This window comes from Uloborus diversus, chromosome 8 (assembly GCF_026930045.1).
Source record: "Uloborus diversus isolate 005 chromosome 8, Udiv.v.3.1, whole genome shotgun sequence".
Taxonomy (NCBI): domain Eukaryota; kingdom Metazoa; phylum Arthropoda; class Arachnida; order Araneae; family Uloboridae; genus Uloborus; species Uloborus diversus.
The window spans coordinates 15,277,725-15,291,028 of NC_072738.1; the positions used below are offsets into that span (position 1 = coordinate 15,277,725).

Below are 13,304 nucleotides of genomic sequence, written 5' to 3' on the forward strand. Positions count from 1 at the left end.
AATAAAAAGCTAAGTTAACCATATCAATAGAAGATATTGCTTATTCAGCTTTTTAATGTTTGTGATTTTTCTATTTAAGTTAAGTATTTTTCTTTCTTGACAGATGATCATAAATCAAAAAAGAGTGCAAAAGTTTTGAAGGAATTGGAAACGATAGATGATGATGCTGATCAGTATGACATATTGATTGTTAAAAATGACAATTTTTCGGCTGCTCAAAAGTATGGTTTGAAAAAGCTTCCTGCATTAATGTTTTTCAAAGAAGGAAGTCCCATTGTGTTTGAAGGCAAGTCTTTTATGATAAAATTTAAATGTTTATATTTTTTGTATGTTTTTTTTTTTTAATATTGTGGTTACATACACTCTATAACAAAAAAATCGACGCACCAAGAAGGAGTGATCCAATTCAGACGAAAATTGGTGGATAGGAAGACAATGCACAGAATAGTAAATGATTAAATTCTTAGAACAATTGAATAATTTATGTCAAAGTTATAGTAACAAGTTCAATAAGGTACTGACCCGCCTCCAAGCTGGATACAAGCTGAAGCACGGCGTGGCAAACACCAATTAAGCTCCCGGAGGATGTCCTGTGGTATTTCCAGCCAAATTTGCTCCAATTGTTGAATGAGGTTATCAACATTCCTTGCCAGATGCAATCGCCATCCCATCATATCCCAGACGTGCTCAATGGGAGAGAGATCTGGTGTTCTGGCAGGCAATGGAAGAGTTTGACAAGCTTGCAGACAGTTCATAGCAACATGTGCCGTATGTTATCTGGCATTGTCTTGCTGAAAACCATCTAAGGTTACTGCAAAAGGAATGACAGCAAGACAGGTCTTAGGATGTCATCGACGTACCACTATGCAGTAAGTGTACCTCTAATTGCGATCAAAGGGGTCCAGTTATCAAAGTAAATGGCACCCCAGACCGTAATGCCTAATTGAGGGCCAGTGTGGCATGCAAAAGTAAAACCAGGATCCCCCCTCTGCCTTGGGTGTCTCCAAACATGTCTTCCATGATCGTCATGACACAGTTGAAAATGGGATTCGTCGCTAAAGGCTATACATCCCCAGTTGGCACCATTCCAAACTGATCGAGCCATGCACCACTGTAATCTGGCTCGGCAGTGTGTAGGCGTCTGTGGTAGGTGGCGTAACTGTCGGCGCAAGCGTAGATTTCCTTGTCCCAACCGTCTGTAAATGGTCATGATGGACACAGGTGTTTAAATTGAACATCTGATGGTTCATAGAGATAAAGAAAGCACTGTGACAGCTGATCAGACAATCACTCTGTCATCACGATCTGTTGTGACCCTAGGTCGACCACTACCATCCTGACGCTGAACACTGCCGTTTTCCACCCATCCTTGCCAGCATCTTTAAAACACTGCATCACTCAAATGATGAGTGATTCTCCAATTTGACCAACCGGCCTCTTTCAATGCAATGATATGACCTCTTTTAAACTCTGACAGTTGCTTGTAATGAGCACAAACCATGCAGCATTTTTAAGTTGTTGAAAGGTAATCTGAATCGCAATCAAACCGAAAGTTTTAACAACTGTTGAAGAACTGCTCTTTATATACATCTGCTGGATGCACAGTTTTGATGCGCTGGAAATCAAACTATTCATTCATTGAACACCAAATTTTAATCATTTGTATATCTGGTCATAACACACTCATGCATGCAGAATTTCAAAGCAATCGTATGATTGCTTCTTGGTGCATCGATTTTTTTGTTATTGAGTGTATATATCCTAGCAATATATATTTTTCTTTTTTTCATATTTATGATTTTAATTTGGGTGCCAGTCAGGGTTGCCACGCTATAATGGAAACCTGAAGAAATAGAGAAAATACAGGAAATTCAAATACTATCAACAAAAAAACAAGGAATTTTGAAAATTTGCTTAAAAACCTGGAAAGTGCAAGATTTTTTTTTTTTTTAAATTAAAGTTGCAAAATCAATGCCAAAATATATAAATTACAAAACAAAGTAATAATAATTATTTTCTTTAAAAGTCATAAATAAAATAAAAATTGGTAATTCTACTTTTATTTATTTATTTATTTTTTTGTTTTTGTTTAAGTAAGTATTAAAATTTCTATTTTAAAAGTAAAAATTATTTATTGTTTTATTTGACATGCATTTTGAATTTTATGAGAATTAAATTTAAAAAGCATTCAATATTTGTTGTTCTGCTTAAGTTTTGCATTTTTTATTTTTTAAGGTTTAAGTAATAAACGGTAAAGATAAGTCTTTTTTTATACATAAAAAGTTTAATAAATTCAACCACCATGTTATTATTTTAGTTTTTATGAAATATTCTTTATTTCCTATTATTTTTAATTATTTACTTTTACTCCTCTATGATCAAACTATGAAGATATTAATATTGTTTTTCAAACATCAGTGTTCGCTCTTGTTGTGCTGTGTATGCATGCAGGGAATTTTTTTCCCAAAATTGAGTGGCAACCTTGCCATTGTTGCTTATAAGACATTTAGTTTTATGTTTTCTAATGTGGGGTCAGGCTATAAAATTTGTTTCCTTAAGGGGGAAAAAACAAGGATTGTTTTTATGAATCCATTTGAAAAATGACAACAGTAGGAAAAAGCAGATTCTTGAGTTATAACAAGTAATTTGAAATCCTTAATTTGCAATGCCTTTTGCACAGTACCTATCTGACAAGATTTTGTACCAGTAAATTCTACATGCGCAGACACAGGAAAAAAAATGGGAAAAATGAAAAAAAAAAGTTTTCGATAGTTAACACATTTTTTTTTTCTGTAGAGTGTGGTGACCGGACAAATTTTTTTATTCTTGTGCCTGACAAAAGCGGTCAAATCGGATAGGTGGTCAAATTACATCAACTTACAGTAGTGTTTCTCTTTGCAGGTTTTATTGTATTACATTTATTTTCATTTTATTCTTATTTTCTTTTGTTTTGACATGCTCATTTTGTTTTTATAGGAAATTTGATGAAAGAAGAAGAAGTTCTACAATGGTTAATTGATCAACTTGCTAATGATGAAATTGAAGACATTAATGAGAATACACTTGAGAACTTGATAGAAAATAATCCATATGTATCTGTATTTTTTTGTACGTATTTCAAATTTAGCTGATTATAATTAGGTATTTTATAAAAAGCATTCAAAATCTCAGAAGTAGTATTTATTGATTATATTTTATAAACATTAATTTGTTGCTTTCTCTAGATGATAATACAACTAAAAGTGAACAAATTTTGCGAGAGTTAGAAAACATAGATGATGATACTGATCGGCATGGCATTCCTTTTGTTCGCATTGAAGATGATTCTGTTGCTAAAGAATATGGAATTCTTGACGAATTACCTATTTTGGTGTACTTTGAAGACCGTATTCCTAGCGTGTATAAAGGTACTTTCTTTTACTTGGAGTTAAATTTACAGAAGGTGTACATTTTTTTGTTGCTAAATTTTAAAATTGTTCACAAAGGTGACTTGATGAAAGAAGAAGAAGTTTTAGCATGGATCATCAGAAACAAGGAAGAAGACACTATTGAAGAAGTGAATGATGAAATTCTTGAAGATATGATTAAAGAATATGAATATGTCCTTGTATTTTTTGGTAAGTCCTAAATTTATGTGTAATGGAATCATTGAACATTCAGTCTAACCCCCATGCTTTTGGGTACAACACTCTTTGAAAATAACTGCTCTCCATTGGTTTAATTTTATTTTTGAATTTTAAAATTTTTGTGCCATTGTTGTCTGGGAACAGGTTCACCCAGTTAAATTTTTGCAATGTTTTTTATTGAAATCAAGTAATATTTGATTAACATTAGTGAAATTAATTTTCTAATGTTTTATGCTGTATATTTGTGTGCAGTGTGCTGCTACTTCGTAAGTGTTAGAGCAAAAATGATCTGTTTCGACTACTTATATTCACATTGCTCAAAACAAAAACTGCCCACAAAATGAAGTGTTTAGTTGTGATGTGACTCATTTTTTTCTGCACCAATTGCTTTCGTTTCAAAAACTATGATAAAAACCCACTGCTAACTCAATTTTGAGAGAAATGACTCATGTCTTTCGGAAATCATGCTCTTTTCTTGTTTATCGGTATTACAAAAGTAAAGTTTTGCACACATTTAACTTTGCTAGTTCAGGTCCACTGAAACATTTAAATTGCTATTGCTGTGATGATGTAGAATTAGTTTATGTGCAGTAACTTTTATAAATGAATTTATTCTTTGCTTTTCAGCTCCTGATGGTTGTCCAGACTGTGAGAAAATATTGACTGAACTTGAAAATATTGACGACGAAACTGATGACCATGGCATCATGTTTGTTACTACTGACCAGCTGACTATTGCGAAAAAACAAGCTAAAGTAAATAAATTTCCAGCTGTTGTGCTCTTCAGAAATGGTGTGCCTATTGTTTATAAAGGTAATTTTTGCCTTTCGTTTTTCTGAAAACTCCATCTTTACTCCGTTCATGGAAGAGACAGACTGAAATTAAACAAACAGGTTGCCAGAAAGTTTGTCATTTTTGTAGATTTTCTTTGGGAAAAAAAAGTAAACTAATACCATTAGCATTTGCTGTCTCCTTGGCACCAATTTGTTTTTGTCTAAACCAAACACATGATTGACATCGTCAAGTGGCACATTTCTTTGTTTACATGTAGTCTATCTTCTTTACTAATAATAAAGCTGAAAGTCTCTCTGTCTGGATGTCTGGATCTCTGTGATGCGCATAGCGCCTTGACCATTCGGCCGATTTTCATGATATTTGTTACAAAGTTAGTTTGTAGCATGGTGGTGTGCACCTCGAAGCGATTTTTTGAAAATTCGATGTGGTTCTTTTTCTATTCCAATTTTAAGAACAAAAATATCACAAGATGGATGAGTAAATTACGAAATTATCATAACGTGGAACCGTAACATGGGCACAAGTCAATTGGCGAGATACGACATTATCATAACGTGAAACTGTAACATGGGTACAAGTCAATTGGCGAGAAAATTCACCATACATTATTTACGAAATTATCATGACGTGGAACCGTAACATGGGCACAAGCCAATTGGCGAGATACGAAATTATCATAACGTGGAACCGTAACATGGGTACAAGCCAACTGGCCAGAAAATTCAACATACATTATTTGTAAATATACAGGCGAACCAAAAGACCTTTTAATTTTTCTATTACAGGCAAAGCTGTGTGGGTACCACTAGTTCCTAATAAAACTGCAAGATTTTGTTTAAATTTGCTGAAACAAAAATGGATGAAATCTTAGTTAATTTGAGGCAGAGTAAATCCATTTTAACAACGAATTTTCATGTCTTGCCCAAAATCCAGTTGTTTTACTTTTTCTCACTGGTATGCAATATCTTACTTACTATCAGCGTTGATATTATTTCCATTTAAATAATCAGAATAAATTCATGTGTGTTTCTCTTGTAAAACAGGTAATCTCAAGGATGAAGATGCATTGCTGAAGTGGGTTACTAGTGAAGAAGCTCTTGACATTCCTGACAAAATTGAAGAAGTGAATACTCGAATGCTGGACAAGCTACTTGATACCTCTCCTTATGTTGCCGTATTATTCTGTAATTATATAATTTTTTTAAAGAATTTTATGACACATTAAGCAGTTAATAATTTATTTCAGTAATTTAATATCACAAAAACAACCTTGATTTCTAAACTGCCCAAAGGGTAAATTTCGAATTCAAATAATGTTTATTTCAAAGTTAAAGATTCAGTATGTTTCTCGATTATGATTCAGTAAGTTGTTTCATCATGAAGCTCTAAATGTTATTGTTTGTGTGTGTATATATCATTTGCAGTTGTACTAAAATTTTAGGGTTTTTTTTTTTCTTTTTTCATGAGCCTTCAACCCTTTATGGTAACATAGTTATCAGCAATTTAGAGGATTTTGCAATAATTTGAATACATTGTTAAATTTTTGTAGATTCCTTAACTAGCAACAATCATTTTTATTACCTTGCATGTATTTCTTGATAACACTGAACTCTACTTAAATTTTGAGAAAAATGTTTACTTTTTCATTTGCAGAGTAAGAATAAACTTCTATTTTATTGCTTTCTACTCTGTTTATTAAATTTTCTTTTATTTATTTTTCCAATTAATTATTTTCAATCGGCATTATCATTATCTTGAAATTATTAAACAAAATACATAACATAAAAAAATCTCTTTCTTATGATGAGAAAATTATGTTTTAATCGATTTTCAACTCCCCTCCCTCCCCCCTCCGATTATTAAATGTAACTTAAGCATCTCTGGAATGTTACCTTGTAATATCTGTTGCATATTTTATTTCATATGCTTGTTACTTTATTAATTTTTATTTTTTATTGTTTTTATCAATTGCTTTTCTTACATTTCTGCTGTTGCTTCTCCTCCTTTGAAGGTGTATTTACTCCTAACTTACTCTGTATGCATATACAATCCAAATTCAAAATAATAGAATGCTTCCCACTTTTTGGAAAAAAGTATATTCTAACCAAATATAAGTGAAAATTAGGCATTTAAATGAATGTGCCACCTTTCTTCGACCTTAAAGTGTGCATTTCATTTCAAATATACTCAATTAAAATTAATCTTAGACGGAATAATCCAAAAGTTTATAGTGATGAAGATTTACATTGAGTCAAAAAATTAGAATATTTAAATTAAAAGGGGCAAAACACTTTCAAAAGAAACTATCAATACTAGAATGCATCACTTTTTTGCTGGAATCAATGCTTTAATCCTTTCTCACACGGATTCTACCACCTGTTTACATTAATCATTTCTGACAGTGTTTCCATACCCTCTTAAATGTGGCAAAGAGCTCAAATTTGTTGGCGGGCACCAGGTCTTGACACACTTTCTTTAGATTTGATGGTACCACAAATTCTTGATAGTATTGAGATTGGTAGAGTTTCTTGACCAGTTTAATACCGAAACTCCTCTTTCTGTTTAAAATCCATGAGTCGATTTAGAGATGTGACACGGAGTAGAACCTTGCTGAAAGATAAAATGTGTCGCTAAATGGGTAACTGCTGTGCCTCAGATGAAGTATCAGTCAGTGTTATTGATAAACAGCAAAAGTGACACAGTGCTTTGTTTTATGATATATATAACTTCCCGATTCCAGCAGCCCTCATGCACTCACAAACCAAGAAGAGGTGTCAAAGTGGAGAGAGCGTCTTACACAAGATTTCTCATAATGCTTTACTTTTGAAACGTGGAACCCGAACATCTTTTTTTTGTTCACGGATATTTCAAAAAAAGATTCATCACTGAATATAATACTTTTCGAACCTTGTTGCCCCTGTTTGAGCTTCTCTTTGCTCCAGGAGAGTCATGCACATTTCTGCTGCATGTTTTTCTTTGGTCTTACTTCGTAGATCCGCAATTAAAACTGCAGTTTATGCAACCGTCCAAGTGTAGTTGGCGTGGATAAGATAGCTATACACTCTGTCCAACACTTAAGGACATAAGAAGCATTTTTCAACGATTATTTTGGACAATTTACTTTAATTTGGGTTCATCTTTGCCTTTTGTTACAATTTTCCTACCTCTTTTACTTTGGTTACTTTTTAGTTGGTCAATCCTTCTATATTCCTTAAAAATCTTACATACCATAGATTGTAAAACGTTCATATGAATTGAATTGGATAGCCTTTTTTCTAACTTTAAGAAATGATACAATATGTAACTTAATTTTTTTCTTATTTATCACCTTGACTCCACATTTTTTGAGCAATAAAAAGCTTTTAAAAGAGCGTAAAATTATCTGAGCGCCAAGCTCCATACTTGTGACAAACTATAGATTAACAGGTATGCAACTATTTTCGCCACTTTTTAAAATCCACATTGAATAAATAGATTATTCTAATTTTTTGAACCATACAAAAAATCTATTATTCCAATGTGTAAATGATCCATAAATTGTTAAAATAATATCTGAAAAGTTGTTTAAATTGATTTACCCATTCATGAATAACGACTTTTAGTCTTTTTAATTTGTGCAGGTGTTCATTTTTCCCCAACTCAGGGACAAGTTTTGTTCAAACAGTTCTGATATTCTATTATTTTGAATTTGGGTTGTAATCTTCATGTTTCTATGCTTTAAATAAATAATCAGGAATAGTTATGGAGACATTACGTATATTATCCTAAATTTCTGTATATTTGCATTATTTCAGATTTGAATTATGTTAACTTAAAAAAACTTTTCCAAGTTATTTTAAACTTTTTTCTTACATGTTCTCTATTATACATGTAGCCTAAATATTTGATGAAAGATTTAATATAATGTAACTGTAACATCAAAGCAATTTAACCTCAAGTTTTTACTTTTAACTTAACAACTATTGCTGTTCTTCTTTTTTTTTTTCATAATAACCATTTTTAGCCATAAAATATTTTTCAGTGTTTTTTCATGATAAAAGATTTAAATTATCAGCGATAATTAATAAAACAGTTATTTTGCTGAACATTACTTCTAATCTGAGCTAAACCATGAAAAGAAAAGTAAAATGTGCAAGTATATTTTTTTTACTTTTTTTAAAAATCTTTTTTGCAGATAAAGAAGGTAATCCTGAATGTGACAAAGTTCTGGCTGAATTAGAAAATATTGATGATGATGCTGAGACATTTGATATTGATTTTGTCAAAATTTCTGACCCTGAAATTACTGAAGAGTACAGCATTGTGTCCTTTCCAACATTAGTTTTCTTTAGAAAGAGGTTCCCTCAATTTTATGAAGGTAAACTTTTCTGTGTTGTTTTTTAACACTCAAAAAAGTTTTAAAGTTATAAATTCTGTTGTAAATTTTGTTGTCACTCTTTTATTTAATTATTATCCTTATTATGTTTGGCAACACAATTTTATTTATTATTATTGGCAGCAGGGCCGAATTTAGGGTAGGGCAGGTAGGGCTACTACCCCAGGGCCTCCACAACAAAGGGGCCCCCACAGTAAAATTTTTACAAAATATCCCAACTTTCTCGGGTCGAAAATATCGGATATATACACATATATATATATATATCAAAATATATTCGGATACATATCAAAGTATCAGATATTTTCGAAAATATGATAATCTTTTCGAACCCTGATTAGGGACCTCCACTGCTTCATTGCCCTGGGGCCTCCACACCTCCAAATCCGGCCCTGATTGGCAGCACCTTTTTTTAAAGGTTTGTTTATGTATGTGGATGTGTTCCCAGGTGTGTATCGCCCTGTACTGTAATACAGTATTTCATAAATAAAATTATCTGAGTTTAAAATTTTCAATAAATTTTGCTTGCTTCATATTTCTTGTTTTAGTATCAGAAAGAGACTTTTGAACTATTTAGAGACATTGTAAGTGTTGTTTGTATGTATCATATTGGATTAAACGGAGCTTAAGAGCTTTGGAGAGTAGCATCAAGTGAAAGTTCAGTTCTGAATTTGAATTCCTCATCTTCACTTTCGCTATCTGATGACTTGACTAAGTCTGGTATTTGCGGAACTGAGTGAGGTGATAAGAGTTGCATCACCATTCTGTGCATTCTTGGAAATCGGAATCAATTTCCGAAAAACGAACAATATTCATTATATTACCTCTTGATCTGAATCCCACACCAATGCTAATAGTAACCCACAATTCATGAAACAGTGAGGAAACCTGTTTGTATTACATTTTCTCAGGCTAAGGATATGAAATGCAATGGATCTATTGCATTAAATCCTTTTTACCATGCATGTTTTAGTGTTCTGAATGAAAAGAAGTTATTGAGGATTCTTTTAATTAAATTTCTATAAATTCAAAAGAAATTATAATTTTTCATAGAAAATGAGCAAAATCAAATTGGCATTATTTGTGTAAAGGCATTTAAGGTGAGAGAACCGTGTATAGGAGAAACGTAATATATGGGGAAATATAACGCGGGACCAATGAGAAAAGAAAGAAAGAAACAAAAGTGTGGGAAAACATTAAACGCGGGAGATGTTCAATCGGGGTTCCACTGTATACTATTTTGTGCACATGTGATATAGCTACTACTTTTTTTAGAACAACAGACGTGAGACGATCACAGATTTCATTTACCTAGGATCATTATTTAATCAGAACAACAATATTCTTCCTGAAAATAAGAGACTTATTGCTGCAGCTAATAAAGCCTTTATGGTTTAAAGTATGTAAGTTCAGATTTTTTAACCTGGAAGACAAAACTATCACTTTACAAGGCTCTCATTAATTTAAGCCTCTGAGACTTGGACCCTGGAAAAGGGAAGAGATACCTCATCTTTGAGCACAGAGAACTATCTTTGGAGAAATTCAGGAAAATAACTCGGTAAAAAGTGCAATTATGAACTGTACAAATTAGTTAAGCAACCTGATGTTTGCAGTGTTAAGATTCGCTGTCAAAATCAGGTGGCCACATTATCTGTCTGGGCAGAGGCACCGACTTGCAAAAATTATTGAGAGGGTCGAACGTTAATGGGGGGTCAAGAAGGTATGGAGTCCTCCACAAGAAAAGGGGGTCTGGAGGCCTTCCCTCAGAAAATCTTCAAGTTTTTGTATGTTTAAAATGCCTTTTTTTATATTTAGTGATGTGTGTCATTTACATGAACCAGCAGTATGTGACATGGCGTTTTCAAGAATCTGTGCAGTGAACATATATTGCTTGCAGCTATAAATATAAAACCAATTTTTGAAGAACAAATTCTTTAGAACTTCGCAATTACCACTGACACTCATCGTATTTAGTAAAAAGAAACTCCTCCTCAAGTAAACCACTGGCTACTTCTCTAAAAAAACACACCCACACACACATTATGGGGGGGGGGAGCAGAGCCCCCTGAAGTGCCATGGAGTCACCACTAATGTCCCTGGGTAATAGCAGCTTTCTAATGAAAATTTCGTGGCCAAACCATATTATACTAGAAGACATAGAAGACCAAAGCTGCGCCAAGTAGATGTTGTGGAAGAGGATTGTCTTGCCCTTAGGTCAAAGAATTGGAGGAGCAAAGCTACAAATAGGGGAGGCTAGAGGTGACTGGTGTGGAAAGCCTTGGCTCTTAGGCTGTTTATAATTATGTGGTTGTGATAGTGAGCTTAAATTGTGTTAAGTAATGGTATAATTGAGACAGTGAGAAGCAAAGGGATGTAAGTGCCAAATTGAAAAAATGGAGATAGCCATTACAAGTAATGAGAAAACTCTCCTCTGTGTTGGGGCAAGATATGATACTAGTAGCCCTGGTAGGTGCTGCTATACAGCATGATTTAGGAAAAAAAATCAATAAAAGCCTACCTAGAATATGAACTTTGAACATGTTTTACTCAAAACTTTATTCAGCCCACTTACTTCCCTTTGCTTCTTCACTGCTTCAGTTGTATATCATTTAACTTTATTACACCTTGATTATTGTTTTTTGATTTTATTATATAAATTTAGCTTAGGTTATTTTAAAAAATGAAATTATGAGTTTTATTTTAAACCCTTTTTGACTTTGCTATTTTTTGAATTTTTATGATTTTTGGAACTTAGATAAATGTGATGAACCTGTTGTTTGTTGAAGGTGATAAGATATAACTTTAAAACGTACAAGCACATTTTGTTCGAAAAATTCAAATAATTGCTTTATTTTAAAAGGTGACTTGATGGATGAAGAAAAAGCGCTGAAGTGGCTTGTGGAAAATAAAGAAAAGAAAGACGATATGATCGACTTTGTTGATAAAAAGATGATTGATGTTCTGCTTGATGATGTAGATCACATTGTCATTTACTTTTGTAAGTTGAATAATAAGCATGAGCTAAGAATGTTTCATATCAAGATAAGAATCAAATTATGGAATATAGATTTAAAATTCCTTGTTGTTTTGTTAATTGATGCTTTTTAATGAATTCAATTATGATTTGCTCACAATCTAACTACTTTTGTTTACGTTCTACAATCACCAACTCAGAGTTTTTCTTAAAAGTTATAAGCATAAAAATTATCACCTCATATTGTTTCAATTTACCTTGAAAACTTTCATTTTTTGTCTCTTGTTGTCCAGCATTTATTATGTACATTTAATAAATTGCATCCTTTTCAAAATATTTCCATTCATTTGTAACCCAACTGTCAAAACTTTTAAAATTAAGTAATTAATTAGTTTATTTTAATTGTTACCTTATTAATGACAAAAAAAAAACCCTTTCTTACAAGGATATTATATTTTAATGTTGGGAAGCAAAGGCTACTCAAGGTTTTTTTTTTCTTACTATGACAGAAAATAATTTTCTCAAGTCCTAATAAATTGTTTTAAAATGTTAGTTTCGTGAAGTATTGTTATGCCGAATGTTAGTTTTTTGAATAACCCTAATAATAAGTATGTCTGCCCTTGAATGCTATTGCATTCTTTTACAATCTGTGTACTTCCATTTATTTCTTTTTCAATAATTCTTGATTGCAACCAGAGAGTAACATTTTTTCCAGGAAACAAACATTATTTCATAACATTAGATATCCAGCCCCTTTATTAAATAAACATGCCGAAACTAAAGTTTATCTTAGGACAATGTATTTTCAAAGTTCTGCAATATTTAGGCTGTGAAATATTTACTAGTTTTATTTCTATTTTCATGCTCTAGCATTTTTTTTTTTTTTCATTGTTTGTGTGAAAATTATCATAAACACATTTTCCTTTTAAAAATTTTTTTAACAAACATATTTTTATTTTTGAATCTATGTATGGCAAAACTTGAAACAGGTGAAATAATTAGGTGTAAAACTGAATTAAAAGCTAAAGAAAAGCATTTGAAGAAAACTAAAGCACTTCACTTAAATGAGTTTCACTGTTCATTACATATTTGGTGCGTAAATGTTTAGTTTAAATTCATGTTTCGTGTTTTTCTTTTTAGATGAAAAGGGCTGTGCTGAGTGTGACATTATAATAAGTGAGCTTGAAAAAATTGATGTGGATGCAAAACGCCATGGAATACATTTCGTAAAAACTGACGACGTTCGACTTGCAGAAGAGTTAGGTGTAACAGAATTTCCAACTTTAGTTTACTTTGAACACAAAATTCCAAGTATTTTTTCAGGTAAGATCATTGTTTACCTATATAAGACATTAATTTAAATTGATTTTGCTTAGAATTACTACATAAAATGTTGAAAAGTTTCAGTGTATAGTGGCTAGTATGAATCACCTAAAAGTAAAGGGATGTAAGGGTTCAAATTAAAAATTTAAAGATAATGGCTATAAATGCTAGGCAAGACATTTATCTGTGTTGGAGCAACAGATGGTAAAAG

The 13,304-nt window shown here is 32.1% G+C and overlaps 1 protein-coding gene across 1 annotated transcript in view; it reads left to right on the forward strand.

Moving 5' to 3' along the window:
• LOC129227940 (uncharacterized) overlaps positions 1-13,304 on the forward strand; it is a 94,997-nt gene that overhangs the window by 34,887 nt on the left and 46,806 nt on the right. The window contains exons 14-22 of the mRNA XM_054862563.1: positions 104-286; positions 2,977-3,108; positions 3,225-3,407; positions 3,486-3,617; positions 4,254-4,439; positions 5,465-5,605; positions 8,596-8,778; positions 11,657-11,794; positions 12,911-13,093. Of these exons, the coding sequence (XP_054718538.1) occupies positions 104-286; positions 2,977-3,108; positions 3,225-3,407; positions 3,486-3,617; positions 4,254-4,439; positions 5,465-5,605; positions 8,596-8,778; positions 11,657-11,794; positions 12,911-13,093 (1,461 nt within the window). The remainder of the gene's footprint in view (positions 1-103; positions 287-2,976; positions 3,109-3,224; positions 3,408-3,485; positions 3,618-4,253; positions 4,440-5,464; positions 5,606-8,595; positions 8,779-11,656; positions 11,795-12,910; positions 13,094-13,304) is intronic.